The 23,342-nt window shown below is 37.0% G+C and overlaps 9 protein-coding genes across 10 annotated transcripts; 2 read left to right on the plus strand and 7 right to left on the minus strand.

Moving 5' to 3' along the window:
• Window positions 1-1,510, plus strand: LOC17900651 (peptidyl-prolyl cis-trans isomerase FKBP17-2, chloroplastic). Its single transcript, XM_006304560.2, has 3 exons — window positions 1-418; window positions 516-560; window positions 966-1,510. Exons 1-3 carry the CDS (start codon window positions 90-92, stop codon window positions 1,324-1,326), a joined length of 735 nt encoding a protein of 244 aa, XP_006304622.2. The 5' UTR covers window positions 1-89; the 3' UTR covers window positions 1,327-1,510.
• Window positions 1,511-1,578: 68 nt separating this feature from the next.
• On the plus strand, window positions 1,579-3,778 carry LOC111828736. Of its 2 annotated transcripts, none has more exons than XM_023777369.1 (10): window positions 1,579-1,732; window positions 1,826-1,895; window positions 2,053-2,120; window positions 2,231-2,292; window positions 2,421-2,502; window positions 2,606-2,839; window positions 2,945-3,073; window positions 3,158-3,219; window positions 3,312-3,428; window positions 3,559-3,778. In XM_023777369.1, exons 1-10 carry the CDS (start codon window positions 1,682-1,684, stop codon window positions 3,587-3,589), a joined length of 906 nt encoding a protein of 301 aa, XP_023633137.1. In that variant the 5' UTR covers window positions 1,579-1,681; the 3' UTR covers window positions 3,590-3,778. The 2 variants fall into 2 exon arrangements, with proteins under 2 accessions (XP_023633137.1, XP_023633138.1); XM_023777370.1 differs by having other exon boundaries at window positions 3,565-3,778.
• On the minus strand, window positions 3,724-7,660 carry LOC17899439 (golgin candidate 2). Its single transcript, XM_006305923.2, has 10 exons — window positions 7,439-7,660; window positions 6,045-7,088; window positions 5,588-5,698; window positions 5,421-5,480; window positions 5,128-5,185; window positions 4,909-4,961; window positions 4,723-4,815; window positions 4,410-4,535; window positions 4,284-4,331; window positions 3,724-4,183 (listed from the first exon to the last, which is right to left on the minus strand). Exons 1-10 carry the CDS (start codon window positions 7,490-7,492, stop codon window positions 3,818-3,820), a joined length of 2,013 nt encoding a protein of 670 aa, XP_006305985.1. The 5' UTR covers window positions 7,493-7,660; the 3' UTR covers window positions 3,724-3,817.
• Window positions 7,661-7,912: 252 nt separating this feature from the next.
• Window positions 7,913-9,401, minus strand: LOC17899832 (ras-related protein RABA6b). Its single transcript, XM_006303667.2, has 2 exons — window positions 9,041-9,401; window positions 7,913-8,485 (listed from the first exon to the last, which is right to left on the minus strand). The coding sequence occupies exons 1-2, from the start codon at window positions 9,262-9,264 to the stop codon at window positions 8,023-8,025; spliced, it is 687 nt and encodes a 228-aa protein (XP_006303729.1). The 5' UTR covers window positions 9,265-9,401; the 3' UTR covers window positions 7,913-8,022.
• Window positions 9,402-12,170: 2,769 nt separating this feature from the next.
• On the minus strand, window positions 12,171-13,011 carry LOC17899053 (probable calcium-binding protein CML27). The gene has a single exon (XM_006303126.2). The coding sequence runs from the start codon at window positions 12,940-12,942 to the stop codon at window positions 12,430-12,432; it is 513 nt and encodes a 170-aa protein (XP_006303188.1). The 5' UTR covers window positions 12,943-13,011; the 3' UTR covers window positions 12,171-12,429.
• Window positions 13,012-15,742: 2,731 nt separating this feature from the next.
• On the minus strand, window positions 15,743-16,643 carry LOC111828556. The gene is given in 4 exon segments (XM_023776769.1): window positions 15,743-15,854; window positions 15,856-15,891; window positions 15,994-16,201; window positions 16,598-16,643. Coding segments are annotated over 4 exon segments (402 nt in total).
• Window positions 16,644-16,734: 91 nt separating this feature from the next.
• Window positions 16,735-17,975, minus strand: LOC17898377 (thaumatin-like protein). The gene is made up of 3 exons (XM_006303251.2): window positions 17,784-17,975; window positions 17,332-17,656; window positions 16,735-17,233 (listed from the first exon to the last, which is right to left on the minus strand). Exons 1-3 carry the CDS (start codon window positions 17,839-17,841, stop codon window positions 16,885-16,887), a joined length of 732 nt encoding a protein of 243 aa, XP_006303313.1. The 5' UTR covers window positions 17,842-17,975; the 3' UTR covers window positions 16,735-16,884.
• Window positions 17,976-18,520: 545 nt separating this feature from the next.
• LOC17897937 (ERAD-associated E3 ubiquitin-protein ligase component HRD3A) lies at window positions 18,521-21,967 on the minus strand. The gene is made up of 6 exons (XM_006306875.2): window positions 21,387-21,967; window positions 20,674-21,165; window positions 20,328-20,543; window positions 19,512-19,835; window positions 19,119-19,361; window positions 18,521-19,006 (listed from the first exon to the last, which is right to left on the minus strand). The coding sequence occupies exons 1-6, from the start codon at window positions 21,906-21,908 to the stop codon at window positions 18,770-18,772; spliced, it is 2,034 nt and encodes a 677-aa protein (XP_006306937.1). The 5' UTR covers window positions 21,909-21,967; the 3' UTR covers window positions 18,521-18,769.
• A 184-nt stretch (window positions 21,968-22,151) lies between these two features.
• On the minus strand, window positions 22,152-23,308 carry LOC17900708 (protein FLOURY 1-like). Its single transcript, XM_006305873.2, has 2 exons — window positions 23,262-23,308; window positions 22,152-23,104 (listed from the first exon to the last, which is right to left on the minus strand). The coding sequence occupies exons 1-2, from the start codon at window positions 23,306-23,308 to the stop codon at window positions 22,267-22,269; spliced, it is 885 nt and encodes a 294-aa protein (XP_006305935.2). The 3' UTR covers window positions 22,152-22,266.
• Window positions 23,309-23,342: the final 34 nt, after the last annotated feature.

The raw sequence follows: 23,342 nt of genomic DNA on the forward strand, positions 1-23,342 counted from the left end.
AGAATTGATCATTTACGACTTCATCACTCTCTATAATTTCGTTACTTGAAATAGCATCACACGAACAAGATAATATTAGAGAGCTGAAAATGGCGAATCTATTCACTGCTACGGCTCCTTTTCTCAGAGTCTCACAGCCTTTCACCAAAAAGTCACCCTCCCAGCAGTGTTACGCCTCTTCTTCTACTCCGCCGGAGCCTGAGTCTTCTTCTCCTCCTCCTCCTCCCCCGTCTCAACCGCTTACATCGCAGCCGAAGAGGAAGAAGACCGTTGAGACGACGGATTGGGTGGCTTCATCCTTGACGCGGCGGTTCGGAATCGGCGCAGGACTTGCCTGGGCGGGATTTCTGGCTTTCGGAGTAATCTCCGAGCAGATCAAGACTCGGATTGAGGTTTCTCAGGAAGTAGCTAACACCAGGTCTTAATATTTCATCACATCTTCGTTAGAGAATGTTGCAGTTTTGACTATACACTAATATCATCTCAAGTTGTTTCTTTTGTTGGGGGGTTTGCAGAGATGTAGAAGAGGAGAAAGAGATTGTGTTACCCAACGGCATAAGGTACAATCTTATCAATTAGCTAATGGTTGAATGATTTCATCCATGGAAAGGTTTAATTACCTGCTTAAAGTTGTGGTATGAGTCTGCTGCATGTTTCTCTGTGGCCCTTCTTAGTGTATAAACTTTCCAAGCCATTGAACCTGTTGATGTGTCTCCTTTCCCTATGTACTGTATAATATCAGACATTCATAACAAAACAGACAGCTTTTGATATATGAGTCTTCTTCACCTTTCTCCGTGTCTCTCTTATTCACCATTGTTTAGCTTGTATGTTTTCTCTGTGGCTCTTTTATTTATTTAATATAGTATATGAGCTATTTAAGCCATTGGAGTAGCAATGGGACTCATTTCTTTATGTACCAGAAATGGAAAGCTCTTAAATCAGTATTGGTTCGAACCGTACAGGTACTATGATCTACGGCTTGGAGGAGGAGCGACTCCAAGGGCAGGAGACTTGGTAGTGATTGATCTAAAGGGGCAAGTGCAAGGAACGGGACAAGTATTTGTGGACACATTTGGAAGTAAAGGCAAGAAGAAACCACTGGCCCTTGTGGTGGGTTCAAAGCCATATAGCAAAGGATTGTGTGAAGGCATAGATTATATTCTAAGGTCGATGAAGGCTGGAGGTAAACGCAGAGTGATCGTTCCACCATCGTTAGGATTTGGAGAGGAAGGTGCTGAACTGGAATCGGGTCTGCAGGTTCCTCCCAATGCTTCGTTGGAGTATATAATTGAGATTGAAAGAGTCTCAATTGCACCTGCTTGATGATTTGTACAGCTTTTGGTTTCATTGCCAAATCCTTCAACTGGTTGTTAAATAAGAAGAGATTGTGAGGGGAAAATACTTGTAAATTTCTTAACTTTTTTTCTTTTGGGGTCGTCGATTAAACCGAACAAAACCGGGTCAAAATGTTGACTTTTAATTTAAATAGATATGGATACTTGTAACTTTTCTGTGGTTTATACGTGTATTTGCGACTTTGATGAAGTGTAGCCACGATTACGAAGAATACTTTATTCGCTGGACTTTTCTGTGAAGGAAGAAAGGAACAGAGGGGATTAGGAATCGGTTGAGATTGTTGTCACCCGCGGGATTGGAAGAAGTGATTGGTCGGAGAGAAATGGTAAAAGTGATCGATTCCCATTACCTAGCCATCACCGCCATTGTCACCGTATGTCTTTTCTGGTGCATCTTTGTTTTTTTTTGCGTTTGACGAGGAATCACGAGTTGGGTCTTTCCTAATTTAGCGTTGTTTTCTCTGTAGGTTGTTTATCAATTCATATTCTTCGTAATCACAGCTCTTTTTAAGTTTGATCAAGTTACAGACTTTGCAGGTACGATGCTCTAATTTTAAATTTTGTTTGGAAAATGTTAATCCTTTGAGAGTTTCGTACTTCTTCTTTCGATTGCCATCACCGATGTACAATTATAGACTTTTTATTTCCTTCATTTTTGCTAACATATTTGTATGACTCACATAAATGTTGTCAGGTAGTACTAATTTCGTAATACTTGCTGTATTGACTCTGGTTCTCAAAGGGACATGGCATTTTCGTCAGGTAAATTGATCACCCAGCTCTTGCTCTCGCGGAGATTATCTTTCTTGAGTTATTTTGTAGTCCCAGCGATTGCTCTCGGAGATAATTGACTCAATTCTTTAATCGTTCAGATAGTCTTGACTGTGCTAGTAGTCGTATGGGGACTTCGTCTGGGACTGTTCCTCCTAATGAGGTTTGCTCCTTGACACCGCCTGCAATCGATATGCATCTGCAAAATTATTGTGTGAGAGAAACAAATTAACAGTTAATGAAGTTTTTTAGTCATGTCTGATGTATTTATTCCATACTAACGTTGAGTAGGATCTTGCAATGGGGTGAAGATCGACGCTTTGATGAAATGCGTGGAAATATTGGGAAACTAGTAGTCTTTTGGACTTTTCAGGTTAGTTACGAACTTTGGTTTTTCATCTGTTGAAGAAATTAGCTCAGCTAAGTTGGATTTTGATCTAACACTGTGCGGGTTTTTGTTCCTTTTTCCCTACCAGGCCATGTGGGTTTGGACAGTTAGTTTACCTGTTACCTTTGTAAATGCAAGCAATGGTGGAAGATTGTTTCAACCCGCAGATGTTATAGGTTGGACAATGTGGGTTGCAGGGTTCTTGATTGAAGCTACAGCTGATCAACAAAAGCTTTCATTCAAGAACTGTCCAGAAAACAAAGGAAGATGGTGTGATGTTGGTATATGGAACTATTCACGTCATCCAAACTACTTCGGAGAGGTTAGTATCGCTAAGAGACCATTCTACCGATTTACATATTCTTTTTGTATGAATTAGAAGAAGCTTCAAAAAAGAAGAAACTGATGGGGGTGATTATAAATTCAGATGTTACTCTGGTGGGGAATATATGTGGCTTCATTGCCTGTGCTTAAAAGTGCCGAGTACCTTGTCATAATTGGACCACTCTTTCTCACTTTGCTACTTTTCTTCGTTAGCGGCATACCATTACTCGAGGTTTTTCTATCTATCCTCTCTCTTCTCGCTCTGGCACATTCTGTTACATAGCAGAAACAACATTCTTGTTGTGTATAATTGCAGGAATCTGCGGACAAAAAATATGGTAACTTGGGAGCTTATAGACACTATAAGAAGACAACTAGGTATGATATGGAGCTCTTTGAACACTGTTATTGTCCCTCGAATATAAGCTAAGTATTTACTTACAGTTCTCTGATTGAATATTTGCTTACAGTCCTCTGATTCTCTTACCGCGAGGAGTGTATGGGTACTTACCAAAATGGTGCAAAACAGTCTTTCTCTTTGAGTTTCCATTGTACAGCCGGAATCTCCCTCAAGAAACTACAGTCTGGTGAGTCTCTCGGATCTTCAAATATGAATGAATTCATCATATTTGTCATTTTTTTGGTTTCATTCTCTTTGTAATCCTACATAGTCTGTCATGAACTTAATGAGTTATTTTCGTTCTTTTTACGCGCAAGGGATAGAGGAAACTCGAAGAAAAAGAGCTAAAGAAGTATTGACTGAGAGAGAGATGGCTATTGTATTCTTTTTGCAAAACTCATCTCCGAGTTTTTTCCTGATCAATTCTCTTTTGTATAGATTATGGTTTGTCTTTGAATACTTGTGAAAAGTAATCGATACAGTGATTGTGAATACAATAAGATTCAAACCAAGCTTCAAAAAATGTTGGAAGGAAAATTACATATGATTCAAAAGACAAGTGCTCTAAAGAAAGACCTATTGATGTGAACTGTTACTGAAGTTCTCTAAGGATATCACCGCACCTGATCTAAGTTCACCTGAAGTAGAAGTATCAGAATGAGAAAGTAAGATGTATAATACCCAGAGATGAAGGCAAACAAGATAGAGTAAAGCCCAGATTTTGGCGGTTGGGTTTCTACGCAAGAAGACAGTTCCCGACACGAATATAGCATTTAGTTGCATCACTAGCCATCCCAAATGTTTCTTTCCTGACCGGATTTTATCTTGGAAAGCTGGTTTAAACTTGGATCCTGAGAGTTCCCAATCTCCTGCTTCAAGATCATGGGATGAGGCTTCAGTCGCAGACATACCTTTGTTTTCTTCTATAAGCCTTGATACAGCCTGGCAAAGAATCAAAATTGGGTTGTGTGTATGGGAGAATATATTTTTGGAAGAACATATTTTTGTTTTGGGAGCAGGTTGGTGGGATTTATCAATGTACCTCAATTCTAAACGATATGGTTGCTTTCTCTGAGGAAAGCGCTTCGACCTGGTATATTTGGCAAGACAATTTGGAAGTTACTGGTAATTTTTAGTCTAAATATCTCTTCTGTAAGTATTAATATACCTGGGATTGTTTTTGAATAAGGTGGTCAGTAAGCTGGTTAAGTCTTCGCTTCAGTTCAATTTCCACTTCAGTTGGTTCTTCAAGTTCCTTTCTCATCATTTCTATGTCTACTTCCAGTTTAGTTGCCTGAATTTAACAAGGAATCAAGAAAAAAAAAAGGATTGAGCTTCAAATATAGACTTGAGTTCTGTATCACAATAAATGAAAATTCCAGTCTTTAATTAAAAATTATACAGCTGCATATACCTAATAGGAATAATCGTTCATAATGGAACCTAAAGCATAAGTCAACCAGACAAGTGTGTTAGCTAACCTTATCTTGTAGCCGCCCGATCTTATCAGTCAGCAAAGAAATCTCTGCTTCAAGCATCTGGTGTTCGAATATATCTCCTCTAGTAGCATCTAACTACACAGTCCACATAAGCAGCATGAATTTCAGACCAAATAGACAAAGATTGAAACAAAAAATAAACCAGAAAGAATCGAAAACCCAAGTCACCTGTTTTAGAGTTGACACACTTTCCCCATTATGAAAAGTATTCCGCTTCAGTTCTACATGAAAAAGACAACTTCTTCAGCAGTATAGCGAAGTTATTATCCCCAAATGACTATGAGGCTATGAGCGAAAAAAAGGTCATGCGAAGTATAGAAGCTCTCGATAAGAGAGGTGTCTTACATATCAGTAACTGTATAATTTCTCAAACAAAAGAATGTATACCTTCCAGAGCAGACTCTTTAAGCTCAACTTGTTGTCGGAGTACTGTTACCTGCTCTATCTGGTCAAATCAGAAAGGAAAGAGATTAGTAAATAAATGCAGTTATAGAAATTGGTTCTAAGACCCTGACTCAACAACATTAATTAGGTATTAATCAAAACATCCCCAGCGTCAGAAGATCTACATCTCTCTTAGTAAGAACACTGATCATTAGCTTTTACCTTTATTATTCATCGATTCCAGCTAATTCAAACAAACTAATAAACAAATTAACTAGATGATGTAATCTTTATACCTGAGTCTCAAGTTTCTTCTGCCCAGCAGCAAGCGATCTTGTAAGTTCAGCGTTTGCAGCCTATACATTCCATTTTAAATAATGAAATCAGGAACAGAAGACTCTCCATTACAAGGTAATACTAACAGCACTTTGAACTGCCGGCAAACAAAATACGCGGTTAATACCTCCAATCCAGCCAAGCGTGTGAGAACTTCCATTCTTGTATTGTTATGCTTCTGTTTTTCAAGGTCAGCAGCTTCCAGTGTTTCCATCATGTTTGTTTGCAACTCTGCAGCCTATATGCAGGAGAACAAACACAGCGTATCTAGTTCATCTAGCTTGAGTAATACAAATTTCAGATCATATTCTAGATGTCACAGCAGCTTCTATCATATCAATAGAGCAAGCTTTGTAGTTCAGACTCCAAAAGTGTAACTAGTGTTTTTGCTAGTGTCAACAATAATGAGCATGTCACTTCTTAAAATGAAACAAGTCATGGGCATGCTTGCATTTTGTCAGCTGAAACATGATATAGAGTCGAAGTGCAGTCTTAATTGTCTACCACCTTCATTTTTTATTTTTTTTGAACAAACTTCTACCACCTTCATTATTGCAAGCAAAAAAACTTGAAAAAAATGCTACCTCTTGTGCCTGTTGTTTAGCTCGTTCCTCGACTATTTTCTCTAAACTCTGTTTTTCACCCTCAAGTCTTGCTACCATATTCTCTCGCTCTTTGATGACGGCTACAGCTTTTGTTGCAACTTTTTCAGCAAAGATTTTCTCTCTTCTCCTCCTAAGCTCTTCCCTCTGACGCTCCCTCTCAGAGTCAGTGCTTGAATCAGACTCATAATCGGATTCAGATTCATCACTTGACAAGGAAGAATCTCTCCTCTTTAGACCATCAGAAACATTGCTCAGTGAGGCTTCTCCCTTCACCTGCTTTCCCCATACAGCACTTCTTCTGGGCTCACGACCCTCCGATTTCCCTACACTTGGTAATGTATCCCGAAGGGGAGTCTCATAGACCGATCTCGTGGAGTCATTCAGGGCAGATGGTTGAGCACTGACATCCTCCTCATTCTCTTTATGAGTTGACTTCACAGATATATCCCGAGGAGCATTCCTACTTTCCACGCCAGCATCAGAAGGGCTAGACACTTCTTTGTCGCTTGGTTCCCTATTCGGCTGTTTTTGTGGCCTCCCTCGAGAATCGACCAAATTACCACTACTCTTGTCACTCTTCTTACCATCAAATACCAAAGGATTTTTCCCCACATTGCCATGTCTTTTTCCATCCTTCTTCAATCCTCGAAGCACAGATGTTCCACCGGGAGTACGAGGCTTAGAATTACTGGTCCCCTGATTTGGAGAACTCAAAAGTTCTGTCCAGTCATTGTCAGTGAGTTTAGTTTTCTCTTCTGTCAAGCTTTGTGACGGTGAACTTGTCCTTCCTTGAGATTGATCTGGTTTGCGTAACTTTTTGCCACTACTTATGTAACTAGGTTTTTGGTCAGTTGAGTTTCTCTGAGATCCACTGCCAGAATCACTGCCTTCATATGTCTTCTTCCTCAACTGATCTTTCAAAGAAACAGGACTGCTTCCAGACTTTGGAGAGGTGTCAAAGACCTCGTCATGGGTCTCAGACTTCTCATCCTTTCGTAGAGACTCTGCTGCCTGCTGATCGAGCTGAAAACCACAGTTTACATAATTCCAAATTAGCACAATTGGTACGAACTCAGGTAGATTAGACTCTCGAGTAACAAATTGGACCCAAAAAGCGATGCAATGCAATGACCAGATGGTGTAACAATAACATTTTCAGATGATTTAGATGAATCAAATGTTGAATCACATCAATTTCAACAAAACTACTCTACATTTAAAACATGGGGACCAAAGAGTTCCAAAGCAAACAATCCAACAACATGAGGATCGAAATTAAACCAGAACCCAAACGACTTCCAAATCGGATAATTTTCACACTTTTTCTATTCAAAACGGAAATGAGATTCGACATCTCTCTCTCTCTATCTCACCTGTTGAAGAATCGTTTCGGCGGCTTTGAGCTTCGACGAGATCCAATTCGCCATTGTTGCCTTCCACTGCTCTTTAGTTTAGAAAAGAGATGGGACTAAAGACCCATACGACAGCGTTTTGTTACCCAAAGTGATTTCTGAATTAACACTCTCTCGCATCAGAGAGATAAACGAAGAAGACGAAGATGAAATCAAAGAATTGGAGGAAGGTGTAAATTCCTACAGTGACGTGTTGGTTTGGTGACACGTACTCATTTTAGCAAACGCCTAAAAAGAGACTTCACAACTAACCCGGCCGAATCAAGTTTTGTGTTTCCGGTTATTAATTTCGTCTTTTGGTTCAATTTATTCCAAGTGTTATTGTTTACATACTAGGACTCTAGGAGGTAGGATCATACTAAAATAACAATTGTTCCAACTACATTTAAGAAACCGCAATTCCAAATATTAAATAATCTAAACCAAATTATTTACTTGTAGCAACAATTGGATCATAGTTACGTTTACCTTAATATGGATCATAGTTACGTTTACAATCAACAATTATCAATTTTACATCACTCATGAATTCAAAACCAAATTATTTACTTGTAGCAACAATTGGAGAAAGAAGTACTCAAGGGTCGAGTGGCGGTAACTTCATGAATATTCACAATCTCTGTACCGGCGGGAACGACCGTACTGTTACCGTCACCGTCACCGTTGGGTCTATTGTCTAATGCAATCTTCTGAATCAAAACGTCATGTATCCGTCCGATCATGCTTAGAAACGCTTCCTCCACGTTTTGGTTCTCTAAAGCCGACGTTTCGAGAAAATAGAGACCTTCCGACTCGGCTAATGTCTTACCCTCTTCTTCTTTAACTTCTCTTGACTGCCGGAGATCGGATTTGTTACCTACGAGAACAATGACTGTGTCGGGACTAGAGAAGCCTCTGAGCTCCGACAACCATTTACTAATGTTTACAAAAGTGGTTCTCCTTGTGATATCGTAGATTAGTAAAGCTCCTAAGGCTCCACGGTAATATGAACTTGTTATTGCTCTAAATCTTATTTCCTCCCATGCAAAAAAAGAAAAAGAAGAAGTCAAGTGTATGATTTAAGGAAACACACATAAACGATTATATAACTAATTATCTGAAATTGTAAATGTAAGATAAAATTTCAAAAATGTGTCGAAATAAAAATAAATTTAATAAGAAAAACAAAAGGAAGAAAAGGTCGCGCGACAATTAACGAAGATTAGGTCCGAGTGAGTGACATCGATTGCTTATCAAGATTCACATTATTTGCTTCTGCGCGTGATCTGATCTATTATCCTAATCATTATCCCAATCCTATATTTCATTATTTGTTTTTTTGTTGTTTATGTAACATATATATATATATATATATATATATATTAACATTTACATACCAAACAAAATTGTCGAAAGTTTAACGACTATTCGCCTACGTTAAAATTTTATACATTGAAGGATATATTTGTTGATGCATGGTCAAAATGAAAAATCAATGAATGGAAGTGAACTCAATAAATTTCAAATAAATTTTGATCATTCATCAAGTCGGTGTATTGAACGACGTTGAATAAATTATGTTACCTTTCCTGGCCGGCGGTGTCCCATATCTGAGCTTTGATGGTCTTATCACCAACGCGAACGTTCCTGTAAGCAAAGTCTACTCCGATGGTTGGTTTAGAATCTAACCGAAACTCATCTCTCGAGAATCTCGACAAGAGGTTTGATTTTCCGACGGCGGAGTCTCCTATTAGCACAGCCTTGAATAAGTAGTCGCACTCTTCATCGACGTACGATTCCTCCGCCATGCTCTATATATATTTGGTGCTCGGTGCTCCCGCTTTGATTAGATCAGTTTATGTAAGTTACTCGATGTATAGATGATGGAAATTCCGAAGAGAAAGGTTTTTGTTTTATATAAAAATCTATAGAGAAAGTCTTTCGATTAAGTATATATTGGCTCTCTTTTTTATTAGAATTATGTATAATTATGCATATGAATGTCATATGATTGAGACAATACGTATATTATTGTATTTTCTTTTTGGATTATTTTGTAGTTGTATCCTAATATTAAGTAGAAATTTGAATTTTACACCAACTCTTTTAAATATTTGAAATGTATCTTATGTATGATTAAAAATGACTATTTTACCCTTAATTAATAATTAAAATTTAATAATACAAAAACCAAATAACAAAATTAATATATTTTACAATATTATTAAAAAAAATTATTAGAAATTAATTAATTATGTTCGAATTTTTAAAAAATATTTTAGATATTTATTATAGATAATATTAATTAGTAACTACAACTGAAAAAAATAATAATTTTTTTAAGAATATCATTTAAAATAAATGACTGGTTATAAATTTAATATTCAAATATTTAAAATTTATTATAGTAATTATGAATCAATTTATTATAGATAATAATAACAATAATTAAAATTAAATAAGAATTTATAATATTTATAAACTTTTGGATTTAAATTTCATTCGAATTTTAAATAAGGATAATATAAAAATAATTTTCATAATTTTTCATTTAATAGAAAATTTTGAAAACGATATTTAAATGTTTTTAACTTTAATATAATAAATATATAAACTAGTTAACCCTAAAAAATCAATAGTTCAAAAAAGTCGACAATGTAAAAAAACAATTAAATAAATAACAAGTCGACTCTTGTAATATATGTTGACCAAATTTTTTTTTAAATCAACAAACATAACAAATAAATCAACTGTATAAATAAGTCGACAGTATAAAAAAAAACAACGAAAGAAAATATAAGTCGACTCTTGTAATATAAGTCAACAACAACAAAAATTAAGTGGACAGACATAATATATAAGTCGACAGTTCTAAAAGTCAACCCAAGTAATAGTCAGTATAAAAATAAAATAAGTCTACTAAGACCAAACAAATCGACCAATTTTTTTTCAAATCAACAAACATAACAAATAAGTCAACGGTATAAATTAGTCGACAGTATTAAAAAACAACGAAACAAAATATAAGTCGACTCTTGTAATATATGTCAACAACAATAAAAACAAGTCAACATAAGTAAATAGACAAATCAATAGTTCGAAATATCAACCTTATTAATAAATCAACATTGAATAAAATAAGTCTATCAAATAATATATATATATATATATTATTGATTACATAATCTTAAAATACATATTTTTAATAAAGTAAAATTTGGCCATCGTTTTTAATATATATTTGTATTGACCAAAAAATTAATATAATTATTACTTTAAAAAAAAAGATTAAAAAATTATAATTTTTAGTTATTAAAAATATTAATACGTTTTTAATTTTTAAATTTTAAAATATTTATAAAATTAAAATTTTATTTTTTTAATTAATTTATTTAATATTGGTGATTAAATAAAAGGGTATTTTCGTCCATTTTAATATTAAAAAGTATAGTTTTCAAATAACAATAATACATAGTGTAGTTATCAAATTTTGTATAAAATTTAGTACATTTTTAAAAATGTCCCCTTTCTTTTTCCTTGGAAGAGTTAATTGAGGTCGAAAAACCTTTGGAGAAAAGTAGAAGTGTATAATATAGGAAAATGAAACGAGCAGGACAAGGATAAAAGAGGCGTGACTCGTGACAGATCATTGTACATATAACAATGTAATCCAAGATAATTTTTGTCTTTGTTATATAGTTTTTTTTTTTTTTGTCAACGAGGTTTTATTATCTATCTGCTAATTAAAATATTGTGCTATTTGTTAAGTATAAATTATTGTTTCGTTACTGCTGATTAAGTCATAGAGAGCTCAATCATGCATGTTTATCTACTCTCTACGTTTGAAGTTTTGACAATTTACCAAACTCACTCACGTTAGATTTGACTTATTACCACAATTTTGGGCCTAAAATGGGCTTTAATAGGTCGGACTTTTTCACAAACAAGTCAAAAGTTATTTTTTTTTCTCATAAAAAAAGAGTGAACCAAAAGGGGAGTCTATGATTTCCAAAGGGCAAAGAGGAAGAGTGGAATACAATTCGTAGACGTCGACGTCTTTATTGTAATGTACACACCACCACGGCACACCATAGGAATAGGATTCCAATCTCTTTTTTTCTTTTGGAAACTGGGGCTTGTCTTTTTTCTCGAAGACACTAGTTGCCTTTATTTTTATTTTTATAAAAAAGGTCAAAACACTAGTTGCCTTTTATATAATCACATTCGTTTCTTAAAATACTTACCACCTCCATTTCTACTAAACCCGAGTATTGTAGCGACAAGCAAACGAATAGTATACTCTATCAGTTTACGCGTCAATCGAGTCCCTCCTCTTTTATAAATTCAGCATTCATTTTCATTACGTTGGTTCGTAGCAGGAGACTGTTTACTCATATTATTATTATTTCATTGAAACCTGAATCCTCGCCTTAAATTATTTATTGGCCTTATTATTTCACGAAAAAAAAAAACTTTAAATGTTGTTACTATGATGGTCCCCAAAAGCGAAATAAAACATTAAATTGTTACATTACATTCTGGGAATCAGTTATCTCTTTTTTTCTTTCTTTCCGGAGAGGAAGAACGTCTCCGTTGACCATTTCATTTAGAGTAATTCATCCAAAATATATATATCATCAAGTCTTTAAAACTTAGTCATGAGATTCTCCGAGAAGCTAAAATTGATGTATTCTAAGAGCAAATAAACAATTAGAAACCAAATTTGTTTGATCAGATATATAGAGACAGAGGAGAAACAACGATGATGTATCCAATAGTATGCAGATCTTAATAAAAACATCTTCCAACAACTATGTATGAAAAGAGATCTACTCTCATATTGAAGTTTGAAGTTAGACTGAGGATTGATAGATCACATTTTCAAAACGAGTTCCTAAAGCCACACATATATATAGCTATTATTATTATTATCCCAATTTTTGATATCACATTTCCAGATCTACTCAATAACCCTAAGCCGAACCTCCATTGGCCGATCCGTTGCTGTTGATGAGGGAGGACGAAGTCATCATCTTCTGAAACTCTTCGAAATTGACATTCCCGTCGCCGTCTGCATCCACAGGTCCGATCATACGAGTACAGTCCTCGACAGAGCAAGACATCCCAAGTCGGTTTAGGACCTGGTGAAGCTCGGCGGCCGAGATGAGTCCGTTTTTGTCCTGATCGTAGAGATCGAAAGCGTCACGGATCTCTGCGGCGGAGGAAGACGAGCGGCAGAGAGTGGAGAACTCGTCCAGGTTGATGAAACCGTCGCGATCTGTATCGACCTCCTCCAGAACGCGGTTGAGCTCCGTCTCCGTGTAGGAAGTCCCCATGGCCTTAAACACGCCGCCGAGTTCGAGGACCGAGATCTTGCCGTCGCCGTTGGAATCGAACTGGTCGAAAACTTTCTTGAGCTCATCTGGGTTAGCCATGTCCACCGATGCAGGCGTGAGTTTGGCGGTTTCTGGATTTGCGCTTGCCATTTCCTTTCTTTCTTTCTGTTTGTTGTTAAAAGGTAAAGTTAGAGAGAGAGAGAGGTAGAAAGGGTTTTGGAGCAACTGGAGAGAGTGAGGTTCCTTTTTTATAGACCTTTTCTGTGATTATTATTATTAATTATTTTCGCTAGATAGATAGATGCCATTTAATTCTAATTACAAGTTTTTTGGAATCGAATCTTTTTATAAAATTTTCCTTCATTTTAGAATTGATATCCGGATTCTTTTATATATATATAATCGTGATTATTTGGATTAATAACATTAATAACTCGTAGTATATGGGTTTGGAAATACGTACTCTAATTGGTTGCAACATGGATGTTTTTTTGAATTCACCAGAAAAAGAAAACATGGATGATTTTGATCAATTACTTTTAATTCTTTTGTAATTATTTTTAGCTGACGATGTCTCAATAGTAAAATTTGAATTTTTAGGATACACTCTGAAACGGTTTGGGATGATGCTTAGTTATTCTCATCCACGTGTTATGTGGGCTTAATGAAGACGGCAAGACGCTCTAATGTCACGTGCCTTGATGAAAAATGCATTTGTTTAACAACATATGGATGATTTACCTAGGCAATAACACTCGACTCGAGTATTATTATTATTTGTTGGGTTTCCTAATATTGAAACAGACAAGTGTTTATTTAAAATTTATCCATTAGTGGATTCAGTCTTAAACTATAAGTATATACATACGATTATAGTATTACAAGTACATACTATTTTTGTTTGTTAATATACCTTTGGTTTTGTTGTTGTTTTGTTAATGGGGAGGGACAGTTACCACAGTTTATGCAAACAAACAAACAAACAAAAATGGTACGTGACTTGTGCTAAAAGTGAATAAAGAAGTGTGTCTCAATCCAACGCGGCCAACGCGTCCCGGCTATATATTAGCTCTGGGCACGAAGCGAATATTCGGAAAATCTGTGATATTTGTGACTCGCTTCGCTTCGACCGAATGGTTGATTTTGGTATTTGCTTCGCTTCGTAAATTTTCGAGTATTCGGAACTTCGAATATTCGAGTATTTTTTGTAATATTCGCGAACTATTCGCTTCGCTTCGCTTCGTCCCATTTAATTTTTTTTGAATCTAAAAACATGTAATATATAAACACAAGGTGCAAAATATAAGATATTATAGATTCTTGTTTGACATGTTTTCAAAAAAGAAATGTAACCACCGTTGATAACTTATCGTACCTCTGAAAAAAACATGTCATCAAACTAATCCAAAAACCCAAAACCCAATTTTTCTAACGTTTATTTTTAATATTTTTTTTAAATAAAGTTTTATTTGTTTAAGAGCAACATTAAGCAAAAAATGCAACGGACCAAAATATAGTAATATGAATAATAAGCCTATTAGATATAAACCCAAATCCATAATACACATATTATATATATTATATAATAATTTATATTTATATATATATATATAAATATGCGAAGCGAAGCGGATATTCGGTACTAAAAAAATCAATATTTGTTATTTGCTTCGGTTTGTACGAATACTATATTTTCATATTTGCTTCGCTTCAACATCTTATACATATTTGTATTTTTCGAATCGAATCGAATCGAAGCGAACCGAATCTAACGAATATTTTGCCGAGGGCTACTATATATACATACAATCCTTTTACGCGTCGTGATTGTTTTACTAGTATACTTAAGTGGAGTCTTTTCTTTTCTTTTTTATTATTATTATTATCCGAGAGTGGAGACTTCTCTATAAAAACTACGATTGAATCTCGAACTTTAGTATTTCACATTCAACAACCCCCCCCCCCCCCCCCCCTCCTTTTATGCCATGTATCATCAACTAGGTAGTAGGTAATATCAACATCATTGTGACATTATAATATTATACTATATGTTATCCTTAACCGAATCGCACACTTTCTGTTTTGCCCTTGTTAATGAATTGGACTGGTTTAATTAGCTCTCTACTTTATATGTACTTTTGTTCAATTAAGTTTATCTTCATCGCATATTCCCGATTTCTTCTTCTAATAGAGAGATTTTAACAAATAATACATATTTATAAACATCCTACACTTTTCTACAAATTACTAAATACAGAATAAAGTACAGGTTTTTAAACAATATGATCGTTGTTTGTCAATTTTGTTAAAAATTGTTTACATACACTCCTACAAACATAAACATGACTTTGAATATCTTCTATTGCTTACGTGGAAAATCAAACAAAATTCCTAGAGTGTTTCTTCTTTGCACTGATGTAATTGAGCTCGCTTGCACAAGCACAACAAGCAGATTGAATATTATTATTATAGCATTTGACCACACACACACAAAATAACAGTTTAGCGCATTTGACTCTTGTATTTGGGATACATAAGTTCATCCACGAGTTAGTAACTTGAGAAATGTTATTCAATTCGAGGAGACAATAACCAAACAGAACCTCGTCATGATTCAAATTGAAGTGGCAAAACAAATGCTAGTGTATCTTAAGCACAAAGTGTAAACAACAAAGATGCAAGGAACATGTCTCGCCTCATCTGCTTCAGAAGCAACTAATCAAATTCAAGTGAGGAAATAGCTAAGCAAAGCACAACGAATACAAGATTTCTTGACTAAAACATTTATGGGCATCGACAAACCTTTGAGCAAATTATCTCCCAAAATCATATTGAAAACAAAAACCAAACTTATAGCTGGGATCAGCAAAATAAACGAAACGTTTCTGCTCCTAGGAACAATTTGTTTCCCCAATGCAGCAAAATTGATTATTCCCATAAACAAGAAAAATTACCAAAATCCATCAAAAGCTTGCTTGGTCGCAGCCGCATCCTCTTCCGAGACGCCGAAGGCTAACGTATCATTCAAAAACAGTTCTTCACAAGCTTTCTTAATAGAAAGAATAGTAGTGAGAATGAGCATGCATACACTTGCTCAGCCTAGGCCAGAGTTTCTGACACTTATCAGTGTATTTTTGAGCTTCATCCACGCAATTTTTCAAAGCCGTGAATGACTCTTTGCAGGCACCCTCTCTCATAAACTCGCAAACCCGCAATTCTATTTACTCATCCCTATCAGTTGACGCATCTCCCAGTTTAGGCGGGAATAAGGCATAGAGCTCCCTGCACATCAGATTTACAGTAGCATTCGCCAGCGCTTCCTGATGAGCTCTCAGTCTCTCCCCAGGGATTTGGTACTGGTATCGACCCGTCTTCAAAATGTTGATGACGTGATGATCCCCATTTTTCTCTGCCGTGAAACGAGATCTTGTTGGAGCTCGAGGTTGAAAAGAGACAAAGTATACATTATATATATCGAACAAAAACAGGGGAAATTTTAACTTTTTTCCGATCACCTTCTTTGAAGGTAATTTAATAAAATTATTTTTGAATTAAAAAACAAAAAACTAATGAGGAGTAATCTCAACAAATTCTTGAGGACAACGATTACAAACATTTATTTTATTTATATTCTAAGGCCCAAGATAAGGTTTAGTTTCTCGTTGTTAACTCCTACGTACAACCGAGAAATTTGTTATAATTAAGAATATCATGCAAAAAATTAAACCCTTAAACGAACTTCATTTCATGAAATGCATATAATTGTTTTTGTTTTGGTTGTGTGGTAGAAATAAGTTACATGTACGTGACATTTGTAAAGAGTGTACCAACAGAATAACGGTTTCGGTCATATTTGCATTTGGGAGGATACACAATTATGGATCGTTGATGAAGCTAGAAGCTAGAATTTTGAGGGTCTTGAGGTGTAACTTGAGTGGTTGGTTGAGTAACTTGAGTGAGTTCCTTTGATATTTTTATAATAGGATTTGCATTCATTAGTGTTACAAACGTAGAGATAGAAACTCAAGATTTGGAAACATAACAAGATTCTATTGCTAATAGAGAAATGCTTCTTCTTACTGCTTGGCTAATTTAATGGCGATGGTGAGGGCAAAAGGTGACAATGTAGTTAGCCTTTGAACATGTGGCAATGCTGGTTGGGTCATCGTAAGCGTAAGAATAAGCTTTAGGGCAAGCGACTTTGAAGATTTTGGAGTAAGCCGTTGGTTTGCAAGATTGTGGGTTACCGAACAAGCCGGTGCAACAGTACTGTGGTGAGTTGAAAGCAGAGCAAGCGCTTTTACAGGCTAATACCCGTTTCCCGTTACGTGACCGGACTTGTAACCCGACCGGACACATCCGGTTTAGATCGCTAACACAGCCGGCGTAGCTACATTTACCTGAGCCCTTAACCGGCATTATCGACATCGCCAAGTTATAACTGTCATCACAACAAACAAACAAAAAGAAGCAAATTAGTGAGAGAAAAAAAAACCACACACAAAAGGGAAGCAAATTTTGAAGTAGAGATTTACAGACCCGTCGACGAGGCTGACGTCATAGAAGTCTAGCTCAGGGCCGAGGGTGATTTCGGCGAGAGTGGCCGGAGGTGCACCGCCGGCACCGTTGCAAGAGAGAGAACCGCCGCAGTCTCCGGTGGCGCAACGACCACGGCCAGATCTGTCGAAGGAGCAGCCGTGGCGACCCCAGAAGCGGCCGGACCAGAGTGGTGGGAGCTGAAGAGTGTGGGCTTTGTTAGCCGGAAGTTTGAAGCCACCGCCGGCGAGTAAGTTTTGGCCGGCGCTGGGTTGGATTCCTGGCCACACTGGGTATCTGCATTTGTTGTAGAAGATTACCGTCGAAGCTGCTCACAAAGAAACATCGAAGCTAGTGATATTAGAAAAATCTTCACCTAAAACGAGATTGAGACAAAGACTAGAATAATTACAGAAACTTAAAAGAGATCTAGCTGTGGGAATGTAAAGAAGAACCTGAAGCGTGAGAGAGAAGAAGAAGGAGAGCAAAGTTGAAGATGTTGATTGAAGCCATTGAGGGAGCTCAACTTGTGGTTACTTCTCTCACTCTCAGTGCTTTTTATGGATTTTCAAGAAGAAGAAAAAGTTTTCCCCAAGGAGAATTTGGGGAACGTAATAATGGCAAATGTTACCCACACTTCTCGAGACTGTCCAGGCCAGAGTTAGTGCGTATTAGCTTTTTTTTTTCTTTTCTTTTTACACAGTCAAAAAAATTATGTAACTGTCCTTTCATCATCAAGTTTTTCAACTCACTTCTTCTTTTTTTTTTTTCTTTTTTTTTCGTCAACTCACTTCTTCATATTCGTTAGATCTCAAGTGAATCATTCTCCCTCAATTTTGTTTTATATAGTATTATGTCAACAATAACATTATTGAGTTCAACTCAAGCATCCTGTCTTTTTTTTTTTTCTGTTCTAATTATACTAACTCGTCTCTAATGTAACATCTATAACTCGAAATAAAAATGTTTGTGTAAAGACTAAAGAAGGTTTGTCTAACATTCATTTGGACTAACGGCTATGAAAAGAAAAAGAAGAACTAAAGGTAAAAATTTTGGTTTTGGATTAATGTCACAATCTTTTATTTAATGAACTGTAGTGTATATCTGATAAAACAATAGATCTAACTTTTCTCGGCTAGTTCAAATTCAAAAACAAAAGACAACATGATCTTTAAGTTCGGAATCGGAGGCATAGAAGAAGGAGATTCACTGAGCTTTAAATCTTCGTTAATATAACGTAAATGGGCCATGCCTATAAGAGACACACAGGCCCCTACGTACACAGTAATACAGTTTCACAAATTTTGGTTGCAGGTAAAGTTTTTTTTTTTTTTTTTTTTTTAACTTTTAAACTGTACATCAAAATAACAAACAAACCAAAACACCCCAAGAAAGAAAAGCTATTACAGTTGACGAAGACGACTATCACGGTATCACCTGATTACTGTGGGAACGCAGCGAGTTGTTGGGCCACATCAGCATCGAGGGGTTGTGCCACGTCAGCTGCCACTTGATCGGCGACAACGACTTGTCTACGTTGTCTATCCCGGAGATAGAGAATTGTAATGAGACAGACAACGAGTGTCAGTATTGTTGCATTACCTTCTTCAAACACCACATTCTCTATCCAATTCTCTACCTTTGGATACACTTCTGGTAATGAATCCACGACTCTCACCTAACCAGTATACAAAACGTATTTTCCTCCTTTTGTCATTCTATGTCTCTTTCAGTTGCTTCAAACTATTAGTATATGCATGCAAAAAGAAAGAAAGGGTTTTAGATTTTACCAGGACTGTATCAGCATAGTTTCTACGGAGCCATAAACTAGCGAGAGCTAGTGTAACTGGCAATCTCGCGGTTGCATCGCTCTGGAGGGCTTGATCATAGTAACGCTTTGCTAAATGGAGATCCAAGGGAAGTCCTTGTCCATGTTCATGCATGTAACCGAGGTTGAACATTGCTTGTGCGTTTGACTGTGATTTAGCATGCATGTATGCTTCAGCCGCACGTACAAAATCTCTCTCAGTTCCCTAATTAGAGATCAAAGAGAGAGAAAGAGAGAGAGAGAATCAGGTGATAAGCCTTTATTTTTTTCTAGCTGATTCACATCTAACTCAGCTATTGTAACATGTATTAACTTATCAGTTCATGATCAAGTTTCATATACGAAGAAAACTAACCCGGCCATAGTAATATGCATCTCCAATAAGCAGAGCAGCATGTTCATTGCCTTGTTCAGAGGCACGCCACCACAACGAATGAGCCCGCTCATGTCTCTCCTTGTCTGTGCAAAACCCAGACACTCCCATGCACATGCTTCTTTCACCGTATTTATCGAGGATCCAGGCAGCGTTACTTTGTGCTATTTCATAACCCATCTCCGCCATTCTTGAGTACAAGATCAAAGCCTTACCCACATCACCTTTTAAATAAGCTTCAAGTGCCCATCTAGAGAGAGAACTCCACGGTCCCCTTTCAGCTACTAACTTATAAAATGAAGTCGCCTGCAACCAAAATGCCAGGAACGTGAACAAGAAATTAAAACAAAAATGCTCTCAAAAAGGCCGAGATGTCTCCAAAGTGCTCAAAGCCAATTCCTAAAAATATAAAAGGAGAAAGTGGATACATAACAAACAGACTACCATCAACACAAACAAGTACTATATGGCACCCTGATGCCTTAATAGACAGATGTTATGGACATCACTCGTACCTCAAAACATAAAAATACATTCTCTGCTCAGACATTACAATACTGATAAAGGAGCCATCAATCACAGCATCAAGGAAATAGAGCTTCCCACATATCTTGTGCAAGTAACATCTTTTTGGTAATGAGATTTCACATAACCAAAAAAACAGTAAGTTAATCTTCTGAAATTTAGATAGCCAATTTGTTCTGAGTTTCGTTTCCCTCAAGATTTAAATGTATTTAAAAATCATTTTATCTGGCATCCACATTAGGCAGAAAAGTCTCAGAAATCTAAATGTATTACCATTTCCAGATTCTTCTTAAGCCCAATTCCGGTATGGAACATCTTGGCGAGTTGATAGAAAGCCTTTGGTTGACCAGCATTTGCAGCAACAAAGAAGTATTTTGTTGCCTGCCTCACATCCCTTTTGACTCCGATGCCTTTAAGATACAAAACTCCTAGGTTATAATGCCCACTGGGGTCTTCATTGTCAACAGCCTTCTCAAAATATTCTCTTGCCTGCAAATATTAATGGTAAATTACTAATCCATGAAATTTTACAGTTTATTCTCGGTTCCTTTATGAATGAATAATTCCTGCTAAATCAAAAAACAAGTCTGAGAATAATGAGACCATGAAGAGAATTTACCTTAGTGAAGTTTTTCTTATCTACCCCATAACCTTTGACATACAAGTAGCCAATTCCATTAAATGCTGAATAGAGACCTTCCTTTGCAGCAAGTGTAAGCCATTCAAGTGCCTTGGTATAGTTTCTTTCAACACCAGCTCCTCGAGCATATATCTCCCCAAGAAGTTCCATTGACCTCGGCTCTCCTTTTTCTACTGCTTTTGAAAACCAATGCAATGCCTTGGTGTGATCACGTCTTAACCCACGCAGGCCAAAGTAGTAGAACAGTCCAATTTTGTACATGGCATTAGCATTCCCTTTGTGTGCCTGGTATTCCAATATCTGGAAATCTTCATCCTCCTCGCCACGGGATTTCCTTAAAGCCCCTTTGTTTTCTTCAGTTCCGCTATGAATTCTAGTTGGTTCAACCACCGGAGAGTCCTTTGAGATCAGAAAACTATTGACAGCGGTCTCTGCTAATTCGGCATATAATTGGACGGCTTTATCATGCATCTGTAACCGAATGGCAAGTCAATTACAAACTCAGCTAGATAGATAAAAACGTTTGATAAGGAACTCAAAAGCTTAAAGATGTCTTCTTTTGCCGAGTGGTGTCATCTCAAGTGGGCTCAATAAACACCCATGTAAGGTAAAAAAATCTAAACGCAATTTCATCTAATCAGTAGTCATAGCAAACAAATGACACTTCCTTTGAAAAGGTAGAGCTTGCTTACATCTTGACGCAGATACGTGAAAGCAAGTGCCATCTTAGACTGCATATTCCCACCCGCAACTGCAAAATTATGGTGAAGAAACGACTTGCTTTTGCTCTTCTCTCTCATCATCCCTATCCCGTAAACGAAGCCCATTATCGACTGCGCGTGTGGATCTCCAGCTGAAGAAGCAGCCTCTATTTCATCCACTGCTTCCTCCATCAACCTATAGTTTCCCTCACTCGCCGCCGATAGAATCTTTTTAAGGCCGGAGTAGTACTGCGGCGACGCGGCTTGGACCGTGGAGTCATCTGGCTCGAAGATCGGTCGCCAGGAACCGGGATCAAGCTCCTCTTCGGACTTCGGTTCGGATTCCCCAAACTCGTCGAAGTCAGAGGACTCTCCGACTCCGTTATCTTCGCCGCCGCTATTGAGATCGTCATTGGAGAGGACGAGAACAACGGGACGAGCGTGAACGCTAAGTTCCACGCAATAGAAAATGAGTACAGAAAGAATTACAATTCCGAGACCTGAGATTCTCATTATACCTATTCCTCCACCGTATTGTTAGTCGTCGCCGTCGTAGTTTTTCAGTGATCAGATCGAGTTTTAGAAAGAGACGACGACGAAAAAAGGAATGAAGATGAAAGGGGCACTAACGTCTTTCAACTAGTCCATAAATTGCCACGTTGAATTGTTGTCACGGATCCAATAGTCACACGCCACGTAACTTAAGTTGTCTGAAAAACACTAAATGTCAATTTCCGGTTCGGTGGTTTAGATTAATAAGGTGAAATGCTCGGTTTAATCTGAATCGAAAACATTTTCAATTTTGTTTATTTTTTCATATACGCATAAATACAAAGTTACAAACAGAGGATCAATCAAAAGAGTTGTTGTGTTAGTCTTGAATGGTGGCTTCTTGGTCATCAAGCTTCATCAACATCCACTGTAAAGATTGAATCACTTCTTGATCATAGAGTTGCTTCTGTTCGGCAACTCTCTTGTATTGGTTTGCCTCCATCTCCACAACGCTTTTCTCCATCCGTAGCTTCAGAAGCATAGCCATGGCTTCTTCCGCAGCTGATTCAGCTGCTCTTCTCTCCTTCTCCAGCTCTTTCTTCATGAAATCTCTACGTTTCCTCTCTCTCTTCACCATTTTTCTGAGAGTAATAACGTCGAACACCTGGTCTTCATCAACCCGAGACCGTGACTCTTCTTCTTCCTCGCCATGATGATTCTTCTCGTCAAGCTCTGTCTCCGTTAACGCCGCAGTGTTGTCTCTGCTTTTGATGTGATCGAGGCCATCACGTAGAAGAAGAAGATCAGAGTTCTCGCAGCTCAACCCATCAGCTGAATCAGAACTCCAGTGTAGAATGATGGGTTTCTTCTGAACCAACCCATGAACCAAATCAGATTTTGAAACGAGCCCATTGTTGCTGCAATCCTTATGTTTTCGATCAAAGGAGTTGCAAGACTCCAACTTTGGAGAAATTCGATGAATCTTCTCTAAATACTTTACACACAGTGAAGAACCCTTGAAAAATAGAAACTTGAGTCCCAAAAGAAGCAAGCAACAGAGAAAGAGGAGATTGAAAAACTGTGAGAAGCAACCAAAAACAAATATCCCACATCCAAAACCATCGGTTTCACTCAGAAGCTTCAGAAACGAAGCAAACTCCATTACAAAGAAGTAGACATCAGTGGATATGAAACCAAACAACTCGTAAAGATAAATACTTCAGAGTTGCAATAAAAAGAAAATCACGAAAAAAGAAAAAAAGAAAAAAAAAAGGTAGAAGAATTTGAATCCCAATGAAGAGAATGTGTGTGAGAGTTTGGAATATTTTTTGATCGGGGAACGAGAAGATAAACGGCGAAGATTGCGAGGACTACATTATGTGTATGTAAAGGAGATCATATCCACCCGAAATGATAGCCATGAATTATTACTTGTTTTATCCAATCACAACCATT

Source organism: Capsella rubella, unplaced genomic scaffold, assembly GCF_000375325.1.
Source record: "Capsella rubella cultivar Monte Gargano unplaced genomic scaffold, Caprub1_0 scaffold_1, whole genome shotgun sequence".
Taxonomy (NCBI): domain Eukaryota; kingdom Viridiplantae; phylum Streptophyta; class Magnoliopsida; order Brassicales; family Brassicaceae; genus Capsella; species Capsella rubella.